Source organism: Cynocephalus volans, chromosome X (genome assembly GCF_027409185.1).
Source record: "Cynocephalus volans isolate mCynVol1 chromosome X, mCynVol1.pri, whole genome shotgun sequence".
NCBI lineage: Eukaryota > Metazoa > Chordata > Mammalia > Dermoptera > Cynocephalidae > Cynocephalus > Cynocephalus volans.
In genome coordinates this window covers 41,492,701-41,519,560 of record NC_084478.1, presented here as the reverse complement: position 1 = coordinate 41,519,560, position 26,860 = coordinate 41,492,701, and the positions used below count along the sequence as shown (strand labels likewise).

General features: G+C 36.8%; 1 protein-coding gene across 4 annotated transcripts in view; it reads right to left on the bottom strand.

Annotated features, from left to right (window-relative positions):
* Positions 1-1,909: 1,909 nt before the first annotated feature.
* The window catches only part of GK (glycerol kinase), a 70,833-nt gene continuing 45,882 nt past the window's right edge, over positions 1,910-26,860 (bottom strand). For 3 of the 4 annotated variants that reach the window (XM_063083227.1, XM_063083224.1, XM_063083225.1), the window contains 10 exons: positions 21,899-21,941; positions 21,349-21,429; positions 11,984-12,062; positions 11,112-11,208; positions 10,560-10,644; positions 9,916-10,036; positions 9,661-9,804; positions 7,680-7,760; positions 4,054-4,140; positions 1,910-2,080 (listed from right to left, as the gene is read on the bottom strand). In XM_063083227.1, coding sequence (XP_062939297.1) covers positions 2,070-2,080; positions 4,054-4,140; positions 7,680-7,760; positions 9,661-9,804; positions 9,916-10,036; positions 10,560-10,644; positions 11,112-11,208; positions 11,984-12,062; positions 21,349-21,429; positions 21,899-21,941 — 829 coding nt within the window. In that variant the 3' untranslated portion in view covers positions 1,910-2,069. The remainder of the gene's footprint in view (positions 2,081-4,053; positions 4,141-7,679; positions 7,761-9,660; positions 9,805-9,915; positions 10,037-10,559; positions 10,645-11,111; positions 11,209-11,983; positions 12,063-21,348; positions 21,430-21,898; positions 21,942-26,860) is intronic. The other variant, XM_063083226.1, reaches the window with a different exon arrangement.

Genomic DNA, 26,860 nt, shown 5'->3' with positions numbered 1-26,860 from the left:
AATTTCACAGTACCTTTCTATAATATTTATGTCACTTAAGTGGCAGCTGCATCAATAAAACCCTGCAGATTCGATAATTTGGAAACAACACAAGCAAACAGTAAATACAAGCTACCATTAATTTCAAACAAAGCAAAACCTTTTATATTAATATATAAACTTTCTCATTCAGCACTAATTGAAGAAAATACATAGGAGGCAATATCTTCTTGTTTAGTACAAAACAAATTTTAAGATATTTTAAAAATTGATATAAGAATCTAGATTAGGAGAGTTCTTTGTAATACTAAATATTTTGAGAAATTCTTGCTTTCATTGGAAGGCATCCCTAATGGTAAACCTTTTTCCAGTTGTAATATGACATTAAGCAGAGACTATTCTCTGTCATCCCAGATAGAATTTATAATTTCTTATTTACAATTGATAATATTTGAATTGAAGAGTCTTAGCTTTATTCCTAAATTTTTTCTACTTAGGTTTTTAACTTTTTTGACATTCTTTCATCCACTCAAAAGGATCCCAAATATGTCTAAAATTAATTCAAAGGAAAAACAACTTTACTTGGACTAGTGATTGTGTTTATTTTATTTTTTATTTTTTATTTTTTTAAAAGATGACCGGTAAGGGGATCTTAACCCTTGACTTGGTGTTGTCAGCACCACGCTCACCCAATGAGCCAACCGGCTGTGATTGTGTTTAAAAACAATATTTACTATAGTATTCCACAAGTTTTTTCTTTTTTTTTTTTTTAGCATATATCTAGCTAAGACAATTAAATAAAAAGGTAAGCTATAAGAAATATGGTTGAAGTCACAATAAGGTACGTTTTCTTTTATTGACAAAGAACATATACTTAAACTTTAAATGTTGGTTTTTTGGGTTTTTTGTCTTTTTCATGACCGGCACTCAGCCAGTGAGTGCACTGGCCAGTCCTATATGGGATCCGAACCCCGCGGCGGGAGCGTCGCTGCGCTCCCAAGCGCTGCACTCTCCTGAGTGCGCCACGGGGCCCGGCCCAAATGTTGGCTTTTTAAGAAAAAATTTTTCCTGGTAAATAATATGCATAACCATTACCCAAAAATGTATATAGCTGTTTCCCCCCCAAATATTTATATACGCAGTAGTCCACTTAAGACCAGCCTTGTTATAACCTACTGAATGCAATGTGCTCTTAATTTATAAATGGGCTACCTCAGTATATAAAATATATAGGCATGTCTGTTATACATACAAAGTTAAAAAATACAAAATGGAGGGATGGGAGAAAAAAGTGTCCTTCCCTATAAGATCTAGAAAGGAAGTCATTATAACTAGGGAGACCATGTAAAATTTCTGAAGAACTTCAGTTTTGGCAAATACTTTTCAGAAAAATATCAAAGCTATGAGAGTTACTACATTTCCATTCTAATTATTTTTTTATTTTTAATTTTTTTGGCAGCTGGCTGGTACAGGGATCCAAACCCTTGACCTTGGTTTTATCAATAACACTATGCTCTAACCAACTGAGCTACCCAGCAGCCCCATTTCCATTTTAATAATTTAGCTGGGATTTCTATTTAAATATTCAGTGATGATGTATGTTGTGGTCTTCTAATATGTAGAAAGGAAGACTTTTGGGGGTCTGTTAAAAACAAAAAGACACTCATTTTTAGCAGGTTAGTAATAACCCCTTAATCAAGTGTATTATAATGCAGAGAATCAAATTCCTGGCTCATCAGCATTTGAATATGTTATGTTTGACGGAAGATTCCAATGGACAGGATCTGAATTCCTCCTAGATCTTGGAGGGAATGGGGCAGACTGTTATGTCAATGGAGGGGTCAGCCCCAAAGGTGGCCAGCCCAACCTTAATTACCGATGTTAAAAAACACACCAAATGTTTTTACAGCATTCTTTCTGCTGCATTTTCTTTATTTCAAGCCACAGGTCTATTTGGAGGGTCATGCAGCAAATGGCTTATAAATAAAATCAGTGTCTATGAGTAGTGTCATCACATGAAGAGACAGAATTGCTGGATTCTCTTGTTCCGTAAAAAGTTCACATCTTGGGAATCCATGAGTTGGTGTTACTTATGGGATACCTAAAATGGGGGACACAAAAACCATACATGTCAATAACACATACATGCAATTCAAGAGTTAAAGCAATGAAGCTATTCAGTAATTTATTGAGCTAGAAATTCCATATGATTTCTAAATAATGCCTCACAGTTAAAATGCAACAAATATAATGACCAGTTCCAAAATCAGCAAATACAACGGTACTTCAAAAAGTTCATGGAGTACTGGCCAGCCACCCCCCCCAAAAAATTATGGAAAGATTCATATTATTTCTTAATTCTATTTTTCCGTGAACTTTTTGAAGTACCTGTGTATTACCACTGTTGCTAATTTTTTACTAAGGCAGATAACTTTCACTGTTCTCAAATGTCAGCATATGTCACCAAAGACAGAACCTAAAGATGGTGACCATATGCATTTTAGAAGCCTATGAATTTGGACATTTAACATATCCTCTAGCTTGGAGAGATGATACATGTCTCAATTTTTAGCCCAGGCTTTTTCATGCTGTCATGATACCAAAGGGGAAACAAATAACAAAAAAATCAATGTGAACTTTCAGCTGCAGTGTTTTATTTTGTTTTGTTTTTTTCCTTTTTCCAGATCATCATATTATGCAGCCCAAAATACTCAGAATAATGAAAAGTAATAGTACTTTTTCTTAAATGGCATATGTTTCTTTATAAATTAAGGTTACAGTTCTCATGGGAATGTTTAAGAGTCTTCCACCAAACATTCCCAAGAAGCAAAAAGAGAACACACACCTGCTAATTCTGTATAGATTTACGTATATAGAAGCCCTTTGTGTAAGATGTAAAGCACTAAATACCAAAATAAGGTATTACTATGAAAGCAGGTGATTTGAACAAATTTATCCTGAATATGCTTGGATATAAAGAATATAGAAAAAGGTAATATCTAGCTTTAAATTTTCATGCAAATAACCCAAATTTTCTCATTAATTAAAAGATAATCTAATTTTCTGCTGATATAAGTAATTTTCATTCCATATTTATATACAGTACTAACCTGATGATGCTAAGCTGAATAAATGTTTGTCAGATTTCTACAAACAGATGTTCTTCCCACAACAATAAAGTTTAAATTTTAGATTTTAAACCCAGGTCATCATCTTATAAATTAAGAGAGATAATTGAACTCTTCCCCTAATCATGAAGATTTTTTAAAAAATGTTTCACTTTCATGGAAACATATGGAACAATAAACAAGTTATTTCCATTTAAGTCAGTGATTTCAAGAAATATTCAGCTATCATCAGGAGCAGCATCCAAAAAATGGATATGATATTCAAATCAACAGATTATGCAATGTATTTTTAAACATGCTGAAGTCATTTTACTTTTATAAGAATATTCAATAGAGGTTAATGTACAAAAATAATAATTCGAGTTTCATTTCAACCCCAATTTATTTAAGCAATAATTTAAAAAACTTCAGTTCACAAAATTGTATTCTTCTAACTAAAATAAAAGTGACTATAATCTTCCCCAGTTTTAGAGTTTTACAGGAACTCTGCTAACATGTTCTTGCCGAAACTCTTGCCAGGATTAAAATGTTAAGACTTGCTTAACAAATTTTCAGAAGTACAAAAAACAATTTATATATATTTGAAAGCCAATTCAATTAATATCAAAATTACATGTGGACTTTTCATCAGTCACTCTGGAAAGCCTTCTCATTTAAACAATAACATTAGTACTTTCACTTTTGCTTATTGCTGCAGCTGACAGCAGAATGTGGCCCCTCAAGGAAATCATCACCAACTAAAAATAAAAAAAGGTTAAGCAGAGTCACAGTCCTTAATTCTAACTGCCCTCTGAAATTAATTGGTCTAACTAATTAGACCTTTAATTGATTTCCCAGGTTCCTAAACATAGGAAGAATGAAAAACATTGAAAACTTTCTGCTGAGTTATACACAAATACATTAAAGCTCTAACTAATAAAATCGTCTAATTTAAAGAGTAACTAACCTGAGATGTACCTTGCTCCGATTAACATTACCATGCTACTCACTATAAAAAAGCCAAAGGGCAGACTACAGAAGATACTAGTGTCACCTGTGGTCATCCAAGTAGAAGGGAATTCCAGTCAAGCAAACCAAAAGAGAGACACATAATTACAATATTTGTGTTAAGAATCACATATAGCAAAACAAAATAAGTTATAAAAATAGTATATTCATAAAAGAGTTATTACTTCAAATCAAAAATATGATCAATATTGAAGGCTTATGAGTTAACATACAATGCAGATAAGCATGCCACAAGTAGCCAAAAACATAATACATACAGACCAACATTAGCCTTCCACCGGCAAAACCAAAGAGAGCCTATGGAGAACTTTTTGGGAGGCTGTTGATTTTTGCTTTCTCAATTCTTCCCCAAAGGATACTAAATAAGCAATTCAAGTCCCCCGAAATTGAAATTATAGGTCCTTTGGCTGTCAGAGAAGAGTTGTATTAGTCTACTGAAAATGAATTTAAATCTCTATTTTTCCTAAAATATTGGTTTGGTTTTATTTTTTAAACAGAATTTGGTGTGTAAGGTAATGAACCTACCAATATTATGGTAACTGAAAAACTAATTTGTATTAATCTACATTGAAAAAATTACCCGAGAACGTGATTGTTTCGATATTTTCTAAGCTGAATTCTCTTGGTAGCCCTTCCTTTAAACAATATTCTTTATATATACCCTTTTCTTAAATTTAAAAATTATGTATCTTTGAGCTGGCCGGTTAGCTCAGTTGGTTAGAGCATGGTGCTAGTAACACCAAGGTTCAGAGTTCTATCCCTGTACTGGCTATGTAACCCCCCGACTCCCAATAAATAAATTAATATAAAAAAATAAAAATTATATAACTAGAATATTTAACACTCTTTAAGTTTTTTCAAAAATAATGTCCAAAGAGTTAAGAAAATACAACCATTAGACAAAGGGGCTTCATTAAAATATAGCTAATTAAAGATTCTCTGTGTGGGCATATTTTGTGATATAGTAAACTGATAATAGTCACTTCTTTGCTTTTTTTGAGAGAGTATTTCTTCCCCCTTAACATGCATTTCTTTTCCTTAGAAGGTAGATTTTTGTTAAAGACAGGCGAAGCCATTTCCTCATCTACCACTGCTTAAGTTATTTTTAAAAATTTAAAAATTTAAAAATTTAAAAAAATAAAAAACAAGGTTTCTTAGGTTTCCTTTTGTTTCCATATTTGTAGAGACCATATTTTAATTTGATTTTAGAAAAGAATATATTTCCTAGTTCCTTTAGAGCAACCCATCAGTTATGCTAAGTTAAAATAACTGATTTTTCTAATGTTCCTACAGTGAGCTCTAGTTTGACAAAAAGGTCCTGAAGGTTATCTGCATTTAGCAGTCCGTATCAATTTAGGTGACATCCATTTAATGAAGGTATTTCCCTTTCAATGATATATGTACACATATATACATGCATACACATATATATGTATGTATATACATAATATGTATATATCATATATGTACAAATATAATTGTTATTTGATGGCTATGTAATGCATTTAAATCAATTTGACCTATATTCGAAATGTTGCTTTGGTGAGTTTTGAGCCCAAAGCCAAGAAGTTGTCTTTTATGATAAACTCTCTCTCTAAAAATAAATCAAACCCCCAATCACATCTACGACATTTTAAACACATCAAATGTATGTTAAAAATCATTTTCGATGCATTCAAATAAAGTTATAAACAAGAAAATGAGTATAAGAATGCTTCAAAATTGGTAAGCTGCTTTGGAAGTTAAGCAAACGTAATATTCTTTCCCTAAGTTAAAGCAATTAAAAAAGGATAAGATACCAGGCAGCAATTCTAATACCCTTACAACTTTATTAAAATAGGATTCTATCTGTACTGCTGTTAGCATATAGCTTATATTGCTTTAAGGAATACAATTACCACTTCATTAATTAAGTATTATTACTCTGAGTTTATTATACAGCTCAGAGAACCCCCAAATATTATACATTAGTGTTTTTCATAAATCTATTCAAAAAACATTGTCAATGCTGATATCAGAAACTGAAGAAATCATGTAATTTTTTTTGTTTTCTTTTATCAACTTTTTTTTGGCGTTTTAAATTCATTGATAGTAAGGTACACAAAAAGAGGGGGGAATGATCAGTTGGTTGTGTGGTAATTTTGTAACTAAAATTACATCTTCAACTGCTAGCAAGGAGAACTGTGTATGTGTGAGTAAGATGCGGGAGTAGAGGAAAGGAGACAGGAGGATTGTGCCATTTAAAAAAACACAGGGCTGGCTGATTAGCTGACTTGGTTAGAGCACGGTGTTGATAACACTAAGGTCAAGGGTTCAGATCCCCATACCGACCAGCCACCAAAAATAAATAAATAAATAAATAAATAAATAAATCCAACTGGTGAAAGAAATCATGTAACTCGGCTTCTCATAAGCCATTAATTAAGGGCAAGTAGAAAAGAAGCCACGGCCCTCGTCTGTTGTATCTCACACAGCAACCAGCACTGTGCTGGACAAATATTTATGACTGAGAAGTTCAATAGTGTAGGGTCTCAAAATTACAGTCTTAGCTAGAAAAGCTTTGCCACCATCTTGGAAAAGGAATCTGAGTCTCAGAACAAAAGATTTTTTTTTTTTTTTTTTTTTAAAAAAAAGGATATTAAGCTTTTTTAGGAGAAAAAATAAAAAGCTTCAAGTAGAAATATCCAGGACTGAAAACACAGATCACAGTGATCTGTGGTAGTGAATGGTCACAGAAGCTTCTCCTAAAAGGCAGATACATTAAAGGTTTTGATTCTGTACTCACTTTGGGGTTAGAAGGCAGGTATTAGTTCACTTATAAACTCTTCTTCATTAAAGTATATGCCTCAATATATTATTGGCTATTGTTCCATTCATTATGCTCCAAATCTTTTATTTAGCAAAGAATTATAATACTATATTCTGCCATATTAAAGGCAGCTTACGGCTGTTTAAATCTAAATGGTTTCCTTAAGCCAAATAAATACCTTCCTACCTAAGCCACTGAAAAATAAAATAGTCCTCTATTTTCTGCCAAGAGCATTTGCCAATCCATTATGACACTTCTAATTTACTATGTTTGCTACATTTCTTCCTCTCCGATTCCAAAGGAATTCCCATTATGTACATTCCCTAAGTACGTGGAATCATCCTAGGAAGAAGCAGATATATTCTGAAATTAATATAGGTTTGGGTTGGTTCAGGTCATAAAGACAGCCCCCCAAAAAGGTGAAGACAGACATTGAGAGAGAGAGAGAAATTTAGTTGACTTTTTTCCCATTAAGAATAGAAATAATTTTACTTTTGGAAAACTAAATTATTATTTGAAGTAGCAGGAATAAACTAATAAGGAAAGATATGGCAGGATAGAGTTGAAGTCTGTATATCAACCTGATAATTGACATTTTCTGTTTAGAACTTAAAGTGTTTTCAAAATGTTAGAAATTCTGGACAAATGATAATGCGGTTTCTTCAGAGCTTGGCTAAGTGTAAATGATGAAATAATTAATCTATTTAACATAATAGGAAATAGTGGCAATGATAAACAATAAAAACATTTTTTACCAATTTCCGGATACTGAGTTGTAACCCAACCCATTGACTTCATCACAGCTTTCTTCCATGTAGAATAACGAATTTCACTTTCTAGAATTAGAAGGTAGGAAAAACATACATATGGAAAGTAATTTGCTGAGATGTTCTAAGTACCATACTTATGAACACTCAGCATTCTTGACAAATTGATGCAAGCATTAATCTAAACTGGGGCTTTCCCAGGACTCAGATTTGGGAGCATATTTTGCTGGTGACTGCCAGTGACTGGAAGAGATGCTTGCTTGGAAACTAGAGTAAAGCAGGATGGAGGAAATTCGGCATGGGTCTGTGGGGTGAAGGAAGACTGGGAGACAGACTGCTGTGCAGACCGGGCCTTTCACAAACAAGTGGTGATGAATTAGAAAGGGAAATCCTATTTGATCTGTTTTCTCTTTTGGGGGGGGCGGTGGGTAGACTTAGTATGAGGAGAGGGGTATGGTGTGTGTGTGTGTGTGTGTGTGTGTGTGTGTGTGTGTCTGTGTGTGTGTGTGTCTGTGTGTGTGTCTGTGTGTGTGTGTGTGTCTGTGTGTGTGTGTCTGTGTGTGTGTGTCTGTCTGTGTGTGTGTCTGTGTGGTGGGAGAGGGGAGGGGCTGGTGAAAGGGAGGACAATTGGCCTAATTGATCAACTCCAGGTTAAGGTCTTAAATGACAGCTTTCCTCAGAAAACAGCAACCCTTAACCCTTTGTGCAAACTTTCTTGCTTTACAAGTAGGAATAGTATTTGGAGGTCGTATACCTGCTCTGAACATTTCTTGCATATTAAAAGTACATTACTTTTTCAGAAGTAGAAAAATTTTTTGAACTTCATATTTTATCCAGTATTGCAAAAGTTAAAAAATTACAGGAAGAATATTAGATTTTGAAACACATTTCTACATCAGGGTACGTAGTATACTGTCTGACTATCAAATTACTAGTATTCCAATTCATTTTCTTATATATGGAAAAGAATGAAAAAATTAAAAAGCACTGACATAGTCTCCCAGAAAATTAAACGAAAATGCATTTGAAAGCTTATATACCAATAGCTCAAAATCCAAACTTTGATGCTATTTTATGCATAAGTTTCTAAAAAGTTATAAAACCAAATTCAATGCAACAGGTCTTCAAAAAGTTCTGATTCATATATCTTTTAATTCCGTTTTTCCACAAACTTTTTGAAGTACCCTCATATATAAAACCTTATTTTTTTATTCACATTTTGCTTCAATTTAAGAGATGCATCACTATATTTTAATAAGGGTGTTAACCAGAGCTTGTGGCTTAGGTTTCTTAGCATAGTGAATGAATATTTAATGCTCATTCACTTAAATTACTGCTGCCCTGTCAGGCTGGTCCTGCTGTGATTAAGTTATCAGAGTGTCGGCCAGCTAATCACGTCCTAAAGCTGGGCCATCAGCACCCAAGATGATCTGGTACAGACATTAGGGGTGGGTGGCTGATAAATCTCCCTTCGCACTTTTAAAAATGGCTATTCTGGGCTGACCCCGTGGCTCACTCGGGAGAGTGCGGCGCTGGGAGCGCGGCGACGCTCCCGCCACGGGTTCGGATCCTATATAGGAATGGCCAGTGCACTCACTGGCTGAGTGCCAGTCACGACAAAGACAAAAAATAAATAAATAAATAAATAAAAATAAAAAATAAAAATGGCTGTTCTAACAAGCTATAACTGATAGTGTGGCCATGTTATTCTCCTATACAAAAGGACTACAAACAGTGGAAGTGAATGCTTTTTTGTTTTTTAAAGTGATTTTAGAAGTTTGGAGTTTTTTTGTAACAAACTATTTCTCATTCACACTTATTCAGTATAGCCCAATATGCTTAGTAGTGAATCAGAAAAAGTAATATTTACTATTTGGTTCTTTAACTTCTAAGTGAACAGAACAGCAAACTCCCTTGCACTAAGGTCGTTTTCCCAGTACATATTAAAAGTTTCATTCTTTAAATGTACCCTCCGCGTTGATCTGAGGCTCGAAGCGCTCCATGGTGACAGCTGACAAGTCCTCGGGGTCGAGACTCCACACGGCGACCCCTTCTGCAGCGCCAGCTGCCATCGCAGCACCCAGTGCAGTTGTTTCCGGCATGGAGGGCTTCACTGAGGGCAGAGAGCCACATAAGCATCTTCACAGGCACATGTGTTTAAAGATCTAGTTCTTCCGAAAGAAAAATTACTCCCAGAGTTTAAAGGAATGGAAGGCTTACTAACCTACTGGAATATACAGAATGTCTGCTTGTAGCTGCATAAGAATTTTGTTGTTGGTCATTCCTCCATCTACCTGCAAATGTCTGAGTGGAATTCCACAGTCGCGATTCATGGCTTCCAAAATCTGAAATAAACCAACGCAATTAACATAACGAAACTGCTTCATAGTAACGTCTATGAAAATGGCAATCCTCCACTCAAAAACCCTCAAGAGTTTCCCAAAACCTACAGAATAAAACTGAGATTTCTTATACTGGTCTTCGAAGCCTTCCTTGATCTGGTCACAGCCAACCTTTCTCTCACTACACCTCTGCACTCACCCTGATGTTTAGCCAAGCCAAACAACTTTATTTTGCATGCTGGTTTCCTGCCTTAATGCCTATGTTTGTGCTATTTCCTTTGCCTGATATGTACCACTCAGCCTCGCTGCAAACGTAAAACGTCCAGTGCCTAGCAGATAATGGAAACTTAGAAGGTACTGACAGCTGGCAAAAGGAAGAAAACACTTATAGTTCGAATAGTGTTAGGCAGGCTTAATTTTTGATTAACTACATTTTTAGTATTTAATAAATTTCAGGCATTAATACATAATTTGTTTAAGAGTGATGAAGTGGATTAAGTACAAGAAAACAGGTCCATATTATTACCTCTCGGGTTTGGAAACAAACAGCTTCTAATGCAGCGAAAGCAATATGGCATTTATTGGTGAACTGAGTGAGTCCACAGATTATCCTATAAATACAAAGATTTTAGATTAGAGTGGTATTAATGAGTCATCAGTCTGAAATGTCTCCTATATGGAAAGGGTGAATTTGGTAGTCAGCAATATACAGGGAAAGAAAGCTGGACATAATCATTAACACAGAATGTCCTTATAGCCCACAATCCTGCATCCACATATGAAAAAGTTCATGATCCATCTGAATAGATGACAATAACATATCCTTTTGCTATACAACTTGTAGATGATTTAAAAGATAACATTAACTTGAATATGGATATGGCAGGGGTTACTGTCAGCTCATTTATAACTTCTTGGGGCTTAAAGGTTTTGAATTATACTCTCCAAATAGAAAAAGATTTTCTCAACACTTTAAAATCATTTGAAACCAGATAGGAAACTATTAGCTAATTAGTTATTAACTAATTTGGTAAATAAATCAAGACCCCAAAAAGCATACCATATTTTCAATACTTACCCTCTTGCACTGGGCTCCCAATAAGGTGCATATAACCCTGAAAATGCTGGGACGAAGTAGCAGCCATAAGAAGTACCTACTTCTTTAGCAAGTTTTTCTAGCATTAAAAAAACGAAAAACAAAAATCACACTAATATTTTACTTTATTGAATAAAAATACCTATTTTAAAATTAGGACAGGGCTTTTGGTTTCTGTTTCACTGGTGTAGCAAAATATTCCTAATTAACGGTGGTCTACTATGAGCAACAAAAACAAGTTTTCTCACATTGAACGCCGCCACTAAAATGTGATCCAACTCAAGAAATCAAGGAACTGGACTCATTTCCTTAAGGTATTTTAGCCTGTTACCACTATTTTTGAGGTTGCTGATTAGGAGATGAAGAAATGGCCTCAAGATGTATTTCTGATTGTCTCGCCTTCAGGCAAAGTTGAACAAGTGGATGAAAGAATGAGTAGGAGAGTTCAAACTAATTATCCATAGACTGATAATAACCATATTAATACTCAAATTATAGGTACCAGAGTTTTAATGCTCACTCTAGTCTAGGAGTTAAAGCTCTTTCTCATCAGATAAATTTAACTAGATTACTTTACCTGCCAATTCTGGCAATCTCCAGTGTTCAATTTTATACTTGGGTAATTTTTATGTCCTACCCTGCCAGTTTATTAATAATCACCACTAATTATGTCAATTCATTGTTTTATAAATCTTCACAAAATAATCTTTTTTGGATAAGTCAAACTCCTAATAGGGATCCATATAATTTATGGATCCCACTTGGGGCAAAGCTTAAGCATTTACAGATTACAGAGATAAAATATTAAAATTTTTCATTCTTCAGATTTTAACCCTTTGTTAGAACATACTTACCAATTTCCTCTGAGGTCTTTATAATTCCAAGATTATCTCTTAGCCAGCGAATAACAGCACCAGCTATAGCTACAGAACCCTAAGGAAAAAAAAATAATAATAATCTGGGACAGAATATATATTATCATTGCAAAAGATTTTTATTGAGCATATTCTCTGTGTATGATACTACCAGATGGATGAAATTCAAACAATTTAAACTTCTGGACTCCTACAAATATGATAAACTAGATCTTCTAATACAAACATAGTTTTATCTGGGCTATTAATAAAAATTTTTCATGGGATAGGGAAAAGAAGTGAGCTTTCCAGCATACCCTTGGACCTATCCCTCTACATGGACATCAACCTGTTGGGCAATTGGCTTCTTGTACAATTTTTCTATCAGTTGCTAAGCTACTGAGGTATATTATCTAGAATACATTCCCATCTTATCCACAAAGTTATTGGGAAAGGCCACACTAAAAGTTTTTTCAACTTCATTTCCCATATCTAATAGTATAATAAATTAAACAAAACAAAACAAAAAAGAAGTTAACAAAGAAGCTAGCTATTCAGTAATTACCCTTTAAAACAAAATCACCAAGGGACTGGGAGTGAGCTGTGGCAATAATGATGAAAATATATGATTCAGAGTCAGATAAACTGGATTTGAGTTCCAGTGTTAGTACTTAATTGCTATGCAATCTTAGGCAAATTACTTAGGCTTTCTGAGCCTCCATTTCTTCCACCTACAAAATGATGGTAACCACAAAAATTACCTAAACAAACTACTGTGAAGTTCAATATGAGAGCACATGTTAAGGTTCTTACTGAATGTAAACGTCATTAATTTTTCAAGTTAAAAAAGTATCAGCTAAATTCCATCAACTGATGAATGGAGATGTGGTATGTGCACACAACAGAATATTATTTGGCCACGAAAAGGAATGAAATACTGATACGTGCTACAACATGGATGAGCCTTGAAAACATTATACAAAGTGGAGAAGCCAGGCACAGAAGACCATATATCAAGATTCCATTTATATAAAATATCCGGAATAGGCAAATCCACAGAAACAGAAAACAGAATAGTGGTTGCTTGGTCTGGGGGGGGAGGCAGTTATGGAGTTTCTCTTTGGGGTGATGAAAATGTTCTAAAGTTACATGGTGGTGATGATTGTAAAAATCTGTGAATATACTAAAAACCATTAAACTGTACACTTTAAAAAGGTAAATTGTGTGGCATATGAAGTGTATCTCAATAAAGCTATTACAAAAGGATCCTGAGGATAAAAACAGGTATCAGCACAAACCATTAGGAATTCCCCCAAAATACTTTTTTTGCTCTGATGTTTCATCCATACAAATTATTTACGTAAATTTCCACAGTCCCCCCAAATCAACTGTCAGGTGATATTAAATATAGAAACCTGTCCCCAATCCTACTAACTGAATTGCAAATGGTCATCCCTTCTTGCTGTCAGTCATCAGGATGCAAACAAACTAGAGAATGAATATACTGATACATTCCAACATTCATAGCTTCGATAAGGAGTCACTATATGTTACTGCAAAGCGGCAGAATGCCACAATTGTTCTATTAATACAGTGGCTTTTTAACTACAAAACGTTATTTGCGGAACAGATTTGACACAGCTGTGCAAATACAACGAAGCTTTAAAAATGAGGCAAAAACAAACAAATACCTTACAAGGGACTCTAACCCACCTTGTCCCTTAATACACTTAAGAAGTTCTTAATGCGCTTCCTAACTTTGATGTTTACATATGTAAGTACTTAGTGGGACCATTTAGGAGAACTAAGTAAATTTTTTGTTTAGAGAAACTTAAAAATTTTACTCTCAAATTTCCTTTGGAAGGAGACAATCCAGAGATACTAGCTGCCAAATACTAGTAAATGTATAAGAGTTTCTAAACCAGTGCTACCCAATAGAAATACAATGAGCCATATATGTAATTTAATTTTTTGCCATATTAAAAAAGTAATAAATAGATAAGATTAATTATGTTATTTAACCCAATATATTAAAAAAATTATTTCAACATGTAATCAATATTAAAATTATTGAGAATTTTTTTTGTACTAAGTCTTTCAAATCTGGCATATATTTTACACTTACAGTACAGTACATCTCAATTCAGACTAGCCACATTTCCAGTGCTCAATAGTCACATGTGGCTAGTGGCTACCATATCGTGCAGCACAGTTCTAGACCTAATTGAAAAACAGATGTCCCTTTCCCTTATCCTCTCAAAAGACACTGACCCTAAATAGCATCTAACCAAGAAATGTGTATATTTTCAATAGTTTTAGGTGAGCAGAGTTAAAGTATGAATTTTAAAAGTCACTATGCTAGAAGTCCAGTAGAGTGGTTTTGTGGCAATCAGCCAGTGGGACTTTGTACTGTTGGAAACCAAACGCAAATGTACCTCATTTCCACTGAAAAAGGTAGGATCCTGCATACTTAGCCAATTTTTTTTTCTTTTTGAGAGGAAGCAATATGGTTTTAGCAAAAGGGGAATCAAGGTTTTGATTACAGGTAACTGGTTGAGAACGAGAGGGTGTTATTTAGATTAAAACAAAAGAAAAAATGAATAAATAAAGCCACTGCCAAGGCTCCAGGAGAAATCGTTTTAAATTTTGTTTTCAGGAGTGTACAGGAGTGTTTTGTTGTGGTTGAAGAAATAGATTCAATACAAGAAACTAAGAGATAAAAACTCTTATCTGAAAGAAATATATAATTTTGGTATCAGGATATAATACATGGTATAATTTAGCCTTTAAAGAAATTAATAAAAATAAGAGAAATCTCCAAATTCACAAGACATGTGATGTTCTGAATTCAGAAGTAAGAGATAAAATGGAAGATGGTATAATGCTTTGAAGCTAGACAGGAAAAAGAGTACAGGAACAGAAACCTAAAATGATAGATAGAAGGTTATTGTCTACTTGGTATCAATTAAGTCAACATAAATTACATGCTAAAAGTAAAGATCTAATACTTCAGTGCATCATCTACATGTCATCTACAAGGGCTCAGGTTCTGAGTCATGACTCTGGGGAAGGTGCCTGCAAGCCTAATAGTTTCACTCTAAGGAAGACACGTGGAAGGGAGATGGAATAAAGAAGAATGAATTACATGATAATAGGACAAGAATAAATTACTTAAAAACTAGACATGTAGCCTGGAAAGTGAAAGGCTCAGAGACAGAGTATGAGAAGATTGGATTAAAAATAATCAAGTAGATCTGACATAATGTCCTAACAGGCAAACATACTTTTTCTCAAAAGCTCCTTGATATGGATGCAACTGCCATGAGCAGTATAAATATGAAGTAGAATATTTCAGGATGCAGTAGAGTTGTGTCTTACAAGGCAGTTAGGGTTAAAATCAGTGAGTATGGAGAAAAATGATGTAAAATGAAGATGATCCTTAAATTGCTTAAATCATCCATTAGGCATAGTAAACATAATTTTGTGTATACTACAGTACCATGTATCTCTACATATATAATTTATACTATACTTAATTTGTATATATTAGATTACAAAAGCAAAGTCTAACTCTGTAGCATTTTTAATTTGCATAGAGAAAGGGAACAGAGTTGAATTGGGGCAACATTATTTTTGAAATGTAATATGTTTCATTAATACCTCAGGAACAAGTTAGGGAATTAAAATTAAAAGCATTTATTGCTCATAAGGTTTGCTTTTTTTTTCTATTTGGCAGCCGGCCTGCACAGGATCCAAACCCATGACCTTGGTGTCATAAGGCTGCATTCTAACCAACTGAGCTAACCAGCCAGCCCACAGAAGGTATACTTTTCAAGAAAGTTCATTATAAGTCCAGAAACAATGTTTATAGGCTGTGGTAGACAGATTCTTAATTAAGGGGGCCCCCATGAGCCCCACTTCCTGGTATTCACACCCTTGTGTGATTCCCTCCCCTTGACTGTGGGACCTGTGATTTGCTTCTAACCAGTAGCGCACGTCAAAAGTCACGGGATGCATGTAATGATGTGCATGTGATTACATTACATAAGACCACTGCACTTGTCCTGCTGGACACTTTCCCTCCCTTGCTGGCTTTGAGAAAGCAGAGACCATGTTGGGGCCCCCATATGGCAAAGAACTAACTGTAGGTGGCTTCTAGGAGCAGAAGGTGGCCTCTGGCTGACAGGCAGCAAGCAACTGAGGCCCTCAGTCCTACAACCACAAAAAAATTGAATTCTTCCAATAACTTGAGTGAGCCTGGAAGCAGATGGAACCTCAGATGAGACCACAGCCCTGTGAGACTCTGAGCAGATCACCCAGCTAGACTGTGCCTAGACTCCAGACCCATGGGAACTGAGAGATAATAAAAACGTGTGTTGTTTTAAGCCACTTAAGTTTGTGGTAATATTGTTATGCAGCAATAGATAACTACTGCATAGGCTTACAACCTAGAATGCAATATCTAGCTCAAGAAGGATGATACACTTCTAAAAAGGAAATCTTAACACTATAATCATAAAACATACCAAAGAAAAGATGGGGGAAAGAGACATTTAAAGAAACCAATGATGTGATATAGGACACCCTCTCTGAAACTCATTTTTAAAAAAAATGGCATTACATAGGATTTGGTATTTAAAAAATATTCATTGAGTGTCCACTATCGGCCAGGCTGCTGGGATATTGGTGAACAAGACAGACAGGTACCCTAGCCTCAGGAAACTTATATTCTAGTGATGGAATACAGGACATGAAAGTCTCAAATCCTAAGTAAGCTCAAGTTCAAAATCATATTAAAGGCTCCCCAAAAGATTTTTGTTTTATGAAACAATGTTATGAAAAAGAAGAGAAACAAAGAAAGGGAGAAGCACAGCTTTGGGATAGTGTACTATGAGCACATGACGGAAGAAGGCGGAACCACTCAACTGCTCTATTTTGCTCCAGCTTCTTCCACCACTAAGAAACATCTTCCAACTGCAAGGGGAGGCAGGGACAAATTTAAGCAGTTTAACATGAAGTTAAAGTTGTAGAACAACTTAGGATCACATGCCCAATTCCTTTTTACGAATAATGAAAATGAGACTTCAGAGATGTTAAAATGTCAGGCCTAGTATCAACTGCAGGGTGCTTGGGAGAAAAAAAAAAAAAAAAAGAATTTTCTTCACGATGAAAAGAAAATGTAGATGTCTATCTACATCAGCAGAGACAGTGAGTTTATACTTCAAAAATCCCCTTTATTCTAAACACAGAGGATAAAAGACAAAATCTAAAATGAGAAAACTAAAACCACACACACTGACTCAAAATACAGAATAACGTCTATGTGGACAGAAACAGAAATGCACAACCGAGTGGGACAGCAGCCACAAGCATGATGGGTTCTGATTTCTTTTTCTGTGTGTGTCAGGCAGTAGTGGTTGCTGGGAACTGGTTCCTCTAGAGGAAGGGGTCCAAAATGCTTTGTGCAAGACACGGAACAGAATCAAGCTCACTGTTGGAAACCGGGGGCTAGGTGGCGCACTCCTACTGGTGTAGGGATGCTGGAAAAATAAGCCACTGTCTACTTGCTGACTAAGGCTCCAGCTTCATGGAAGATGAGACTGAAAGTGAATATTCCAAAATACATGAAGAAATCTATTATTAAAAAAATCAGCCAACAAAACTTAACAGCTGGCACAGAACTGACTCCAGTCTGACAAGGACTTTAAAATAAGAATGCTGAAAGCATTCAAAAAGATAAATTAAGGCATGACTTCCATTAGAAACAAACAAACATGAAGTTATGAATCAAAAGAAGAGAGAAATGAAGCGCCGGCCTGTGGCTCACTTGGGAGAGTGTGGTGCTGATAACATCAGGACCACGGGTTCAGATCCCTATATAGGGATGGCCGGTTGGCTCACTTGGGAGAGTGTGGTGCTGACAACACCAAGTCAAGGGTTAAGATCCCCCTACCAGTCATCTTTTATCTTTTTGAAAAGAAAAGAAAAGAAAAGAAAAGAGAAATGAAACAAACTCAGGGGAATATGAAAAATAACCAAATAAAAATCCTAGAAAAATAATGAAATAAAATAATGATAGGATAAACTCTGGACTAGACAAATATGACGAGTAAATTAGTGTTCCCATACACTGCTGGTTGGTATATAACTTGCTATATTAACTGAAAAAAAAGATTGTGCTACCTACTCAAAGCGAAGACACACAGAATTTATAGCCTAGAAATTCTACTCCTACAAAAAGCTATACCCATAGACATCAGGAGATCTGCACAAAAACGTTCATAGCAGCATTTTCATAATAGCCAAATACTGAAAACTCAAATGTCATCAACACTTGAATAAGTACTAAACTGTGGTAATTTCATATGGCAATGAGAAAGAATTAAAAAACATATATATCAAACAACATGGATGAATCTCACAAGAATAATGTTGAGTGAACTATAAAAATGTAACAACAGCCAAGCTGGGGCTGCTGGAGCTCAGGGGAAGAGGAGGAGAGACCTATGGAGTTCATGAAGGCAGGAGAAGCCACGATGAGAGAAAGAAAAAGCTGCGCTGAGTGTTTCGGGCTGCAGCTGATTTAAGGCTGGGACTGCTGAGCACATGGAGCAGAAGCCGGCAGAAGCCACAGCTGTGTCCTTCAGATGGAGTTGTTTGGAGGCGGCAGGGGAGAAGAGGGCCTTGGTGGCCCCCAGGACAGCAAGACCACTAATAGGGTTCCCGTGGACCCATGCAGGAGCGAGGAGCCAGAACAGCTGAAAAAGGGAGCCATTCAGAGGCTGGTGAGTCATTGCAGAGGACTGGTGCAGGGCCTGTCCCATGGGAAGTGTTTGGAGCACAGGCAGTGGGAGAGATGGGCCCACCAGGAAAACACTGGGACACAGCAAGGACAGCCAATCCGGCCCCCAATCAGCACAGGACCACTCAGAGGAGATTGGACGGGAATGCAGAATTGCATGGGGTGCCGTTCAATAAAGACTCAGCCACAGATCAGAGTTTCTACACAACCCAGGTACACCTGATCTCTGGAGAGCTGGAAGTACCTATAGGGTCAACCATTAAATCCTAAATCCTGAGCTGCATGAAAAGTCTTCCCTAAGGAAACAGCAGCAAAGCAGCAATTTAGCTCAACCACAGAGCTCAAGTACTGGTTCCCACAGGAAGTTCCCCTGTTAAGAAGTAAGCAAAGGACAAAAAATTAGTTCTGGTCCAGGCCACCACCAGGACCTTGGGCCCGTCAGGGGACCTGAGGTATGGAGCCGGGGACCAGCCCCCCCCACACACACACAACGGGGCATACCACCAGTGCCTCGGGGCCCCTCCTGGGGGCCCAGGGCATGAAGCCAGGGTACCAGACCCCCCCACAACCAGGCACACCACCAGTGCCAAGGAGCATGCCAAAAACATCACTTCCATGTGGGTAGCCCACCACAGCCACCACAGTAACCACAGCTGCTGCGAAAGCGGCTAGATGCCACAACCACCACACAGATGGTCCACCAGCCACTGCAGTGCATTGACACAAGGAGAGTCACCAGCAGAGACCAAAGAAAAGAAGAGGATGTCTTTCTCCACAAAGCCCATTCCAGAGTGACAGAAGAAGCATCTGCTCTATGATAATATTGGGGGACCTGAACACACCTCTCAGTATTGGACAGATCATCTAGGCAACAAATCAACAAACTAACCATTGCTCTTTCAGAGAGAAAGAAGAAATCTAGGGTTATCAGTGGTGGGAGGCGGGAGGGACACGGGGATAGGGAGAGATTGGACAAAGGGTATAAAGAATAAGTACAATTTGTAACAATATACATACTAGTAATATTGATTTGATCAAAGTGTCAACATCAAATCCCCAAAATATGTATAATCAATTATGATTCAATAAAAAATAAAATAAAATAAAGTCAATCATTAATTTTTTTTAAAAAAAGCAGTTTTGGGTGCTATATTCAAAGAGAAGTTGGAAGACTATCGGTAAAGGAGACAAGAGAAGGCTTTTAATATTGGGAGGGAGGTTAAGACCGGGTGACACCTGTCTCTGAGGCCCTTTCCAGGTTTAAGGCACCTATAATTCTAAATCACTAATTGTCTCCTGTGTGAGGAAAAAAGAGTATCATGCTATTGTTATTATTATTATTATTGTTAACACTTACTGAGTGCATATTCTTTGTGCCTAGTAATAAGCACTCTCCAAAGAGAAAAACAGAGGGGGAGAAGACTTGTAGGATTTTAAGTTCTGAGAAGTGTTAAGATACCTTTAATACACTAACCAACTTTTTCACAAAAGCTTCTATTCATAGAAAAGGGGTAGGGAGGACAGATTACAGTATTTATGGGTAGGAGAAAAACTGAAATAAACTAATATTCTTTATGCTCTAGGTGTAACAACTAATAAAATGTTTTAACTATAACTAGAAGTCTAAAACTTGTGACCAAATTATCATCAGGCACTCCAGGAAGTGAGCCTCAATAAGTTTTCATATCAACTATATACTTGTACATTATGAGGTAGCCACTTCAAAATTAATTGTACAGAAATGCCTATAAGAAATGTATCTGATTTTCCAGGAAGAGTACTGCTTCTTTGACTTTTAATGTTTCTAATAAAAACTTACTATATCCTATGGAGTTAGAATGACATATTCCTACTATAATTGACAAATATGTTTGAAATAAATGTTTCCAGTGATACACGGCATAAATCTCCTCATTTTCTTTCCCATGTCAAAATGTTACACAGATTTATTCTTCTGGGAAGACAAGTGAAGAGAGTCACTCTGCCTTTTTGCAGCCAGTGGTTCTCTGTGGAACACTGGGGCATTTTAGTCATAAGAACACAGAATTTTCAAGCTAAAAGAAAATGTTACAGAGCAAGTCAATCCCTTCATTAAACTTGAGAGACAGGGCCGGCCCCGTGGCACATTTGGGAGAGTGCAGCGCTTGGGAGTGCAGGGGCACTCCCTGCGCGGTTCGGATCCTATATAGGAATGGCCGGTGCACTCACTGGCTGAGCGCGGTGCGGGTGACACCAAGCCAAGGGTTGCGATCCCCTTACTGGTCACAAAAAAAAAAAAAAAACTTGAGAGACAGAAACCCTTACATTGCAGACTGGTCAAGTCATATGCCCAAGCTGACACAATTAATTGGCAGAAGAACTGAGGAACTAATATAATTAAGAACTCCTGGGAATCCTGACCCCCAGCTCAGTCCCAGGTTCCTTCCACTAAATCAAGTGCCAAACACAGAATGTTTTGAGTCCTATATGTTAACATTTACCAGAAAAGGTGCTAGAAAACACTGTAATTCTCATTAGCTTTGAATGTCTGTCTTATTATCCATACTGATTGAAAAGAACTTACTTCCAATGCATAATAGACTGGTTTGTCTCTGCCAAGTTTGTAAGCCACTGTGGTTAGAAGGCCGTGTTCAGAAAATACACACTGTAGGAAAGAAAAAAGAGATTTCAGTAATAGAGAAAATGAAAAGATAGCATAAGAATATTTTTAAAAACTAAAACAATACAGGTACAAAATAATCTGATGAATAAACCAATTAAATAAATCTTACTCGAAATTATCAGTATTAAGAAGAACACACTTAAGCTGTACAAAGTTTTTCCCTTGTTTCAAATTAGGTTTGCATTAAGAATCTGACATGGTCCCAGTCTAGACTTCCCATCAACATAATTAGAAACACACATACAAAATTCAAAGAACCTAAAATGGTTCTTACTAGAACCATTCAAATTTCACAATTTGCATCATTTTTATTGAGCTCTAAATTAAACCCTAATAAAGATTAAATTAACACTGAACACTCAAAAATGACTTAATGGCAAATTATACTCAAGTATTATTTACATGAACTTAAAGAAGACTTTTATCAATCTTTTAATTTTAAAAAACCAACCTTACGGCCCGTATTACATAGTAAGAAACATCCTGTTCCATACCTATAGTTGGGAGAAGAATGAACAGTATGGCAATTTTATTCAAAGTAAATGATGAAACATTAATAATATAAATGATCTAAATTGACATATAATTTAATACAATAAAAGTCATTATATTAAAGTTTTAGAAAGTCCCCAAAGCTTAACAAACATCATACTCTTTAAAGAATAAATGTTTTAAAGATCAGTCTAGAAGAAAACGTACTTAGTACAATCTTACAGGAAAAAATGCAGGTATAGTATTTAGCATTTAGTCAGTCATAGCCCAGGGCTAAGTTTATAAAATACCACTGAATTACAACAAATTCTACATTCAGTCACAGTTATGTTACTACTAATCTATGTGGATTGAAGCATCGTGACTAACAGCCATTCACCAATGGAGCTGGCCAGCTTAGTTCTATCATTAATACAGTCATAAACTGAGAAATGCCACTGTCTTCTGGCAGGGAGAAGAGGCTAGGTGCCGTGTGGGAGAGTGTTGCTGGAAAGCTGGTATAAGAGTGGCATCGAGGGGAAGGCTATTTAAGGCCTCCCTTTCCCATTCTCTCTGCAGGATAGGGCATTAGAGCAGTGGTGGGAGAATCAGAGCCAGGACGTAACACAGCTGACATGGAAGAACTGAGTTTATTTTGTGGCAGCCTTATCAGTATAAACTTTGGACTCTGCAACAAGTCTGGCACTTGGACATAAATGGGTAGTTTTGACTTGTGTCAGGCAGATAAGCAGCCCTACCTGATAACAGTAAGTGTCACAGAGAAAGTTTTAAACTGAGTTGGGATAACAAAGCTGGCTCAGCTGCAGCTCAGGCTTCCCTCCCCACAGGTCATGCAGTTGTGCTCTGCACCACCACAGTTCTAACGGTATTGGTGACATTCCAGCAGGTGGGAGAAGGGAGAGTGCTCAGTCCAGGGGCTGGCAGAAGGATCCAGCAGAAGCTACCACCAGTCAGTACTAAGTCACAAATCCCATCAGCTGCCTTCCATCAGTTGCCTGTGCAACAAACACACACCGAGGGCAATTTTTTCTGATCAACATTTTTCCAGGCACCATTGTTCTGAATAAGGATTAGCTCAAGATATTCTATTTCTTCTCACCCAGATATATTCTTGGCCTGCTTGATGAACATTCAGGGAGTGTGGGACCAATGAATATCTAAGTTTGCAAAGACACTTGTCAACAACACCAGGTACAGGTAGTACATTTACAAACTAAAACATAAATCACTACACCTCTTTTTACTGCCACAACACTGAAAAAGCTTTATATTTCCAGCTAATCCCTTTTAATAAATATTCATAAAAATGAAAGTTAATTACCTATTTTATGCTTTTTAAAGGAGAAATCTACCAATTTAGCACCCGGATAAACGCTCTTTATACTGAATGGTTGTATGCAAGCCTTTAAGTACAAAACTAATGAGAAGGCTCAGGGTACTTAGTAAAAGTGAATTTTTAATTTAGTCTACTTAAGTAATTAATGAATATTATCAATACATGAAGAGACTTCTTTGCTACATTTACTCCACAGCTTTAAAAGCAGTACCCAGGCAATTATTTTCCTCTTAAATTTTATTATTCTTTCTTCCAAGTCATCAAGCACGTATGGTGCTTTCAGCATTTAAGTGGTCTACCTAGCCTTCCTCAACATTGTACTGTGTTCAAACATCCCAGAAAGATGTCTGACTTTCTAACCTCTGCAGAGATCAAGGTTGCCTGATCTCCCTCATGACTATTAGATCAGGACTGAGCAGTCTAGAGAGGTGTGCCCAAGACGGCCCAGTACAGGGCAGGGTGAGTGGCCCTGGGTGAAACCGTAGAGACTTTTTATTACACCCAGTCAGTGCCCATGGGGAGATGAGGCAGCCATCTTAGGTTCTCTTTCTGAAAAATAGAATTTAATGTTTAAATAATCCATGTTCATTCTAAAAAAAAATTAGAAAATACAGCTAAACTTAAAAAAAAAAAAAAAAATTTAGAATCATCCACAATTGTTCTCCCACCCTGAACCAGAGATGACCTTTCCATTGAATTCTGAGCTGACCTGTCATTTTCTCCCTGCTGAGGTTGGGAAAGATTAACTAAATTCTCAATCCCAATCCCTCCAACCTCTTAGGATTTCATTCTGCCCATCACTGTCTCCCATTTAATTTACAATTTCCATCTGTTCTCTGTTCAGACTCTGAACAATCTCGGACTTACCACAACTTAAAAATAAAAACAAACAAAATTCTCAAAATGTTGCATAATCCTGTTAACCTCACCAACTGTCGAATTCTCTCACTGTTCCTGGATGGTTGTATTTTTATAAAGCACTTTCTTTCTTGCTGTCTCTATTTTGACCATTTGCAACCTGGCTTCCATCTTGAGCGTTCTACTAAAACTTCACTCTTAGAGTCACCAAACGAAGACTTAATTTCTGTGGACAATGGTCTAATGGTCTGTTCTTGGTTCTCAGCCTGCATCACCTCTCTGTGGTATTTTGTGCTGCTAACCATGCCTTCCTCTTAAATATCTCTACCCTGGGTTTCCACACTAATGAATAACAGCATTCTACTTTTCTGATTTCTCCATCCTGGTGTTTAAATATCTCCTCTCTCCCTGTAGGAGGGTACTTCAAAAAGTTCGTGGAAAAATAGAATTAAAAGATAATATGGTTTGGATCCCTGTACCTGCCAGCCACCCCCAAGGAATGGCATCTATTCCTGTTGATTTAAAATCACCTCCATATAGGGGAAATCAAAAATTTCTACTTTCATACTGAACTCATTTCACATTTCTAAATATGTGCAATATATAGCCTGCCAGTACCATAAACATGCTCCAAACAGAGATTCTTCTACTCAGACCTATTCATTACTTTGTCTAGAATGTTAGACAGACATTCCATGGTGTCCAGGTCCCTAGACTCTACACCTGCTTCCTTTCCCTTGCTCCTCTGCAGTGCCATGCACGTACACCCACAGCCTCCTTCTTTGTCCCCATCCTTCCCAGTTCACGGCCTCATTACTGGGACACCTCTTTGCCTCTAGTCGCTGCTCAGTGACCCAGCACTGCTATATTATCAACTGACAACTCCAGTCATCTCTGAACACGAGCTCATAAACCTTCAGGAGTTTCCCACTGCCTCAAGGAAAAAGATCCCATAGCCTGAAATTTAGGGCTTCATAACTTGACTCTAGCCTTATTTTCTACCACTTCCTTATCCTAACGTTCTCTACATTCTTGAAAAGTCTTCAGTTTCCCTGTTGGTATCTTTGTTCAACGTTCCCTGCATCCCTCAATATTGCTCATTTTTCAAAGCATCTCATTGCTAACATAATCTTTTGTAACTTTTTTTCCTTCCCTTGGAAGCCCAACAGCATGACTTCAAAGTTTCTTATGGCACGTAAGTCCTGATTTATGTGTGATTAACTGTATATTCATGTTATTTCCCCTCAAGGAGGGAAATATGAGATCCAAGATCTTATAATTTGCTATTTCCCTCTTTCAACTTGCAGTAGCTGCAGAGGTACTCAAACAAGCACTCTCTAACTTCAATTCACTATTAAGGACTTGGCTGATAATGCTTAAGAGGAAGGGGAGTAGTGAGAAGAGGAAAAGCAGGCTATTTTATTGGGTACCTACTACCATGTGCTATAAACAAGGGCTCCTCAAAAAATTAATGGAAAGATTTGGATTATCTCTCAATTCCATTTTCCTACAAACTTTAATTTTTTTTTTTTTGCCAGCTGGCCAGCATGGGGACTCAAACCTGTGCCCCTAGTGTTATAAGGCTGTGCTCTAACCAATTAAGCTAACCGGCCAGCCTCCATGAACTTTTTGAAGTACCCTCGTACTCTGCGAGGCACTTGATGTTATATAGATAGCATCTGACTTACTAGCATTAGTGTTCCCCGCAGAGGAGAGAAGGGGGAAAATAGCTTAGTTTTCTTTTTTTTTTTTTTTTTTTTTTTTGTGACCGGCACTCAGCCAGTGAGTGCACCGGTCAGTCCTATATAGGATCCGAACCCGCGGCGGGAGGATCGCCGCGCTTCCAGCGCAGCACCCTACCAAGTGCGCCACGGGCTCTGCCCGAAATAGCTTAGTTTTCTGTCTTATTTCTCTTGACTCCTGATTCAGCTGCCTGGAACCCAGATTCAGAGAATGTTTCCAGACTCATGCTGACTCAGACGATCCTGATTGTGTCCTCAGGTTACCATGACCTATAAAGAATTGCATACCCCCACTTCCTGAAACACTCCCACAGGAATAATGTCACACTGCTGCATGAGGACTGTGGACCCTGCTAGACTACAAGAATGTTTAATCTAGAAATGTTAGACATTCCTTATTCACAAAAGAAGAACTTTAACCACTGAAGTTAAAATTGAGAGAATAAGGAAATCCTCAAGAAAAGAATAATTCAATGTAGATCTCTTGCCAGGTCTGTGAAAATCTCTTTTACACAGGGGGCAGTGAAATACATAGGTTAAGAGCCCTGGCTGAGGAAAGAGATGGACCTGAATGCAAATATTGCATCTCCCACTTGCTAGCTACACTACTTTGCATCAATTAGTTATCTTCTCTAATTCTTGCATAAACTAGTTATTTTCTCTAATTCTCAGTTTCCTGGTTTATAAAATGGGAATAATAGGATTTGTAAGTAGATTAAATGACATAACATGTTTAAAGCACATGGATTATCTTGTAACAGCCATTGGCTGAGCTTGTATTATAATTACCACTATTATTTCGGCTTCTGAGGCCTATTTGTTTCTGCCCATCAATATGTGTAAAAGGTAGGTAATTTGGGGTTTTTTTTGTTTTTTTTTTTTCAATGTTTAAAAGATTACCTTCAGAAGGAAAGAAAGACCACAGTAGTGCAGTGGTCTTACAGAGGGAGGGAACATTCTTAAGGCTGTAAAGCAGAGGGGGGGA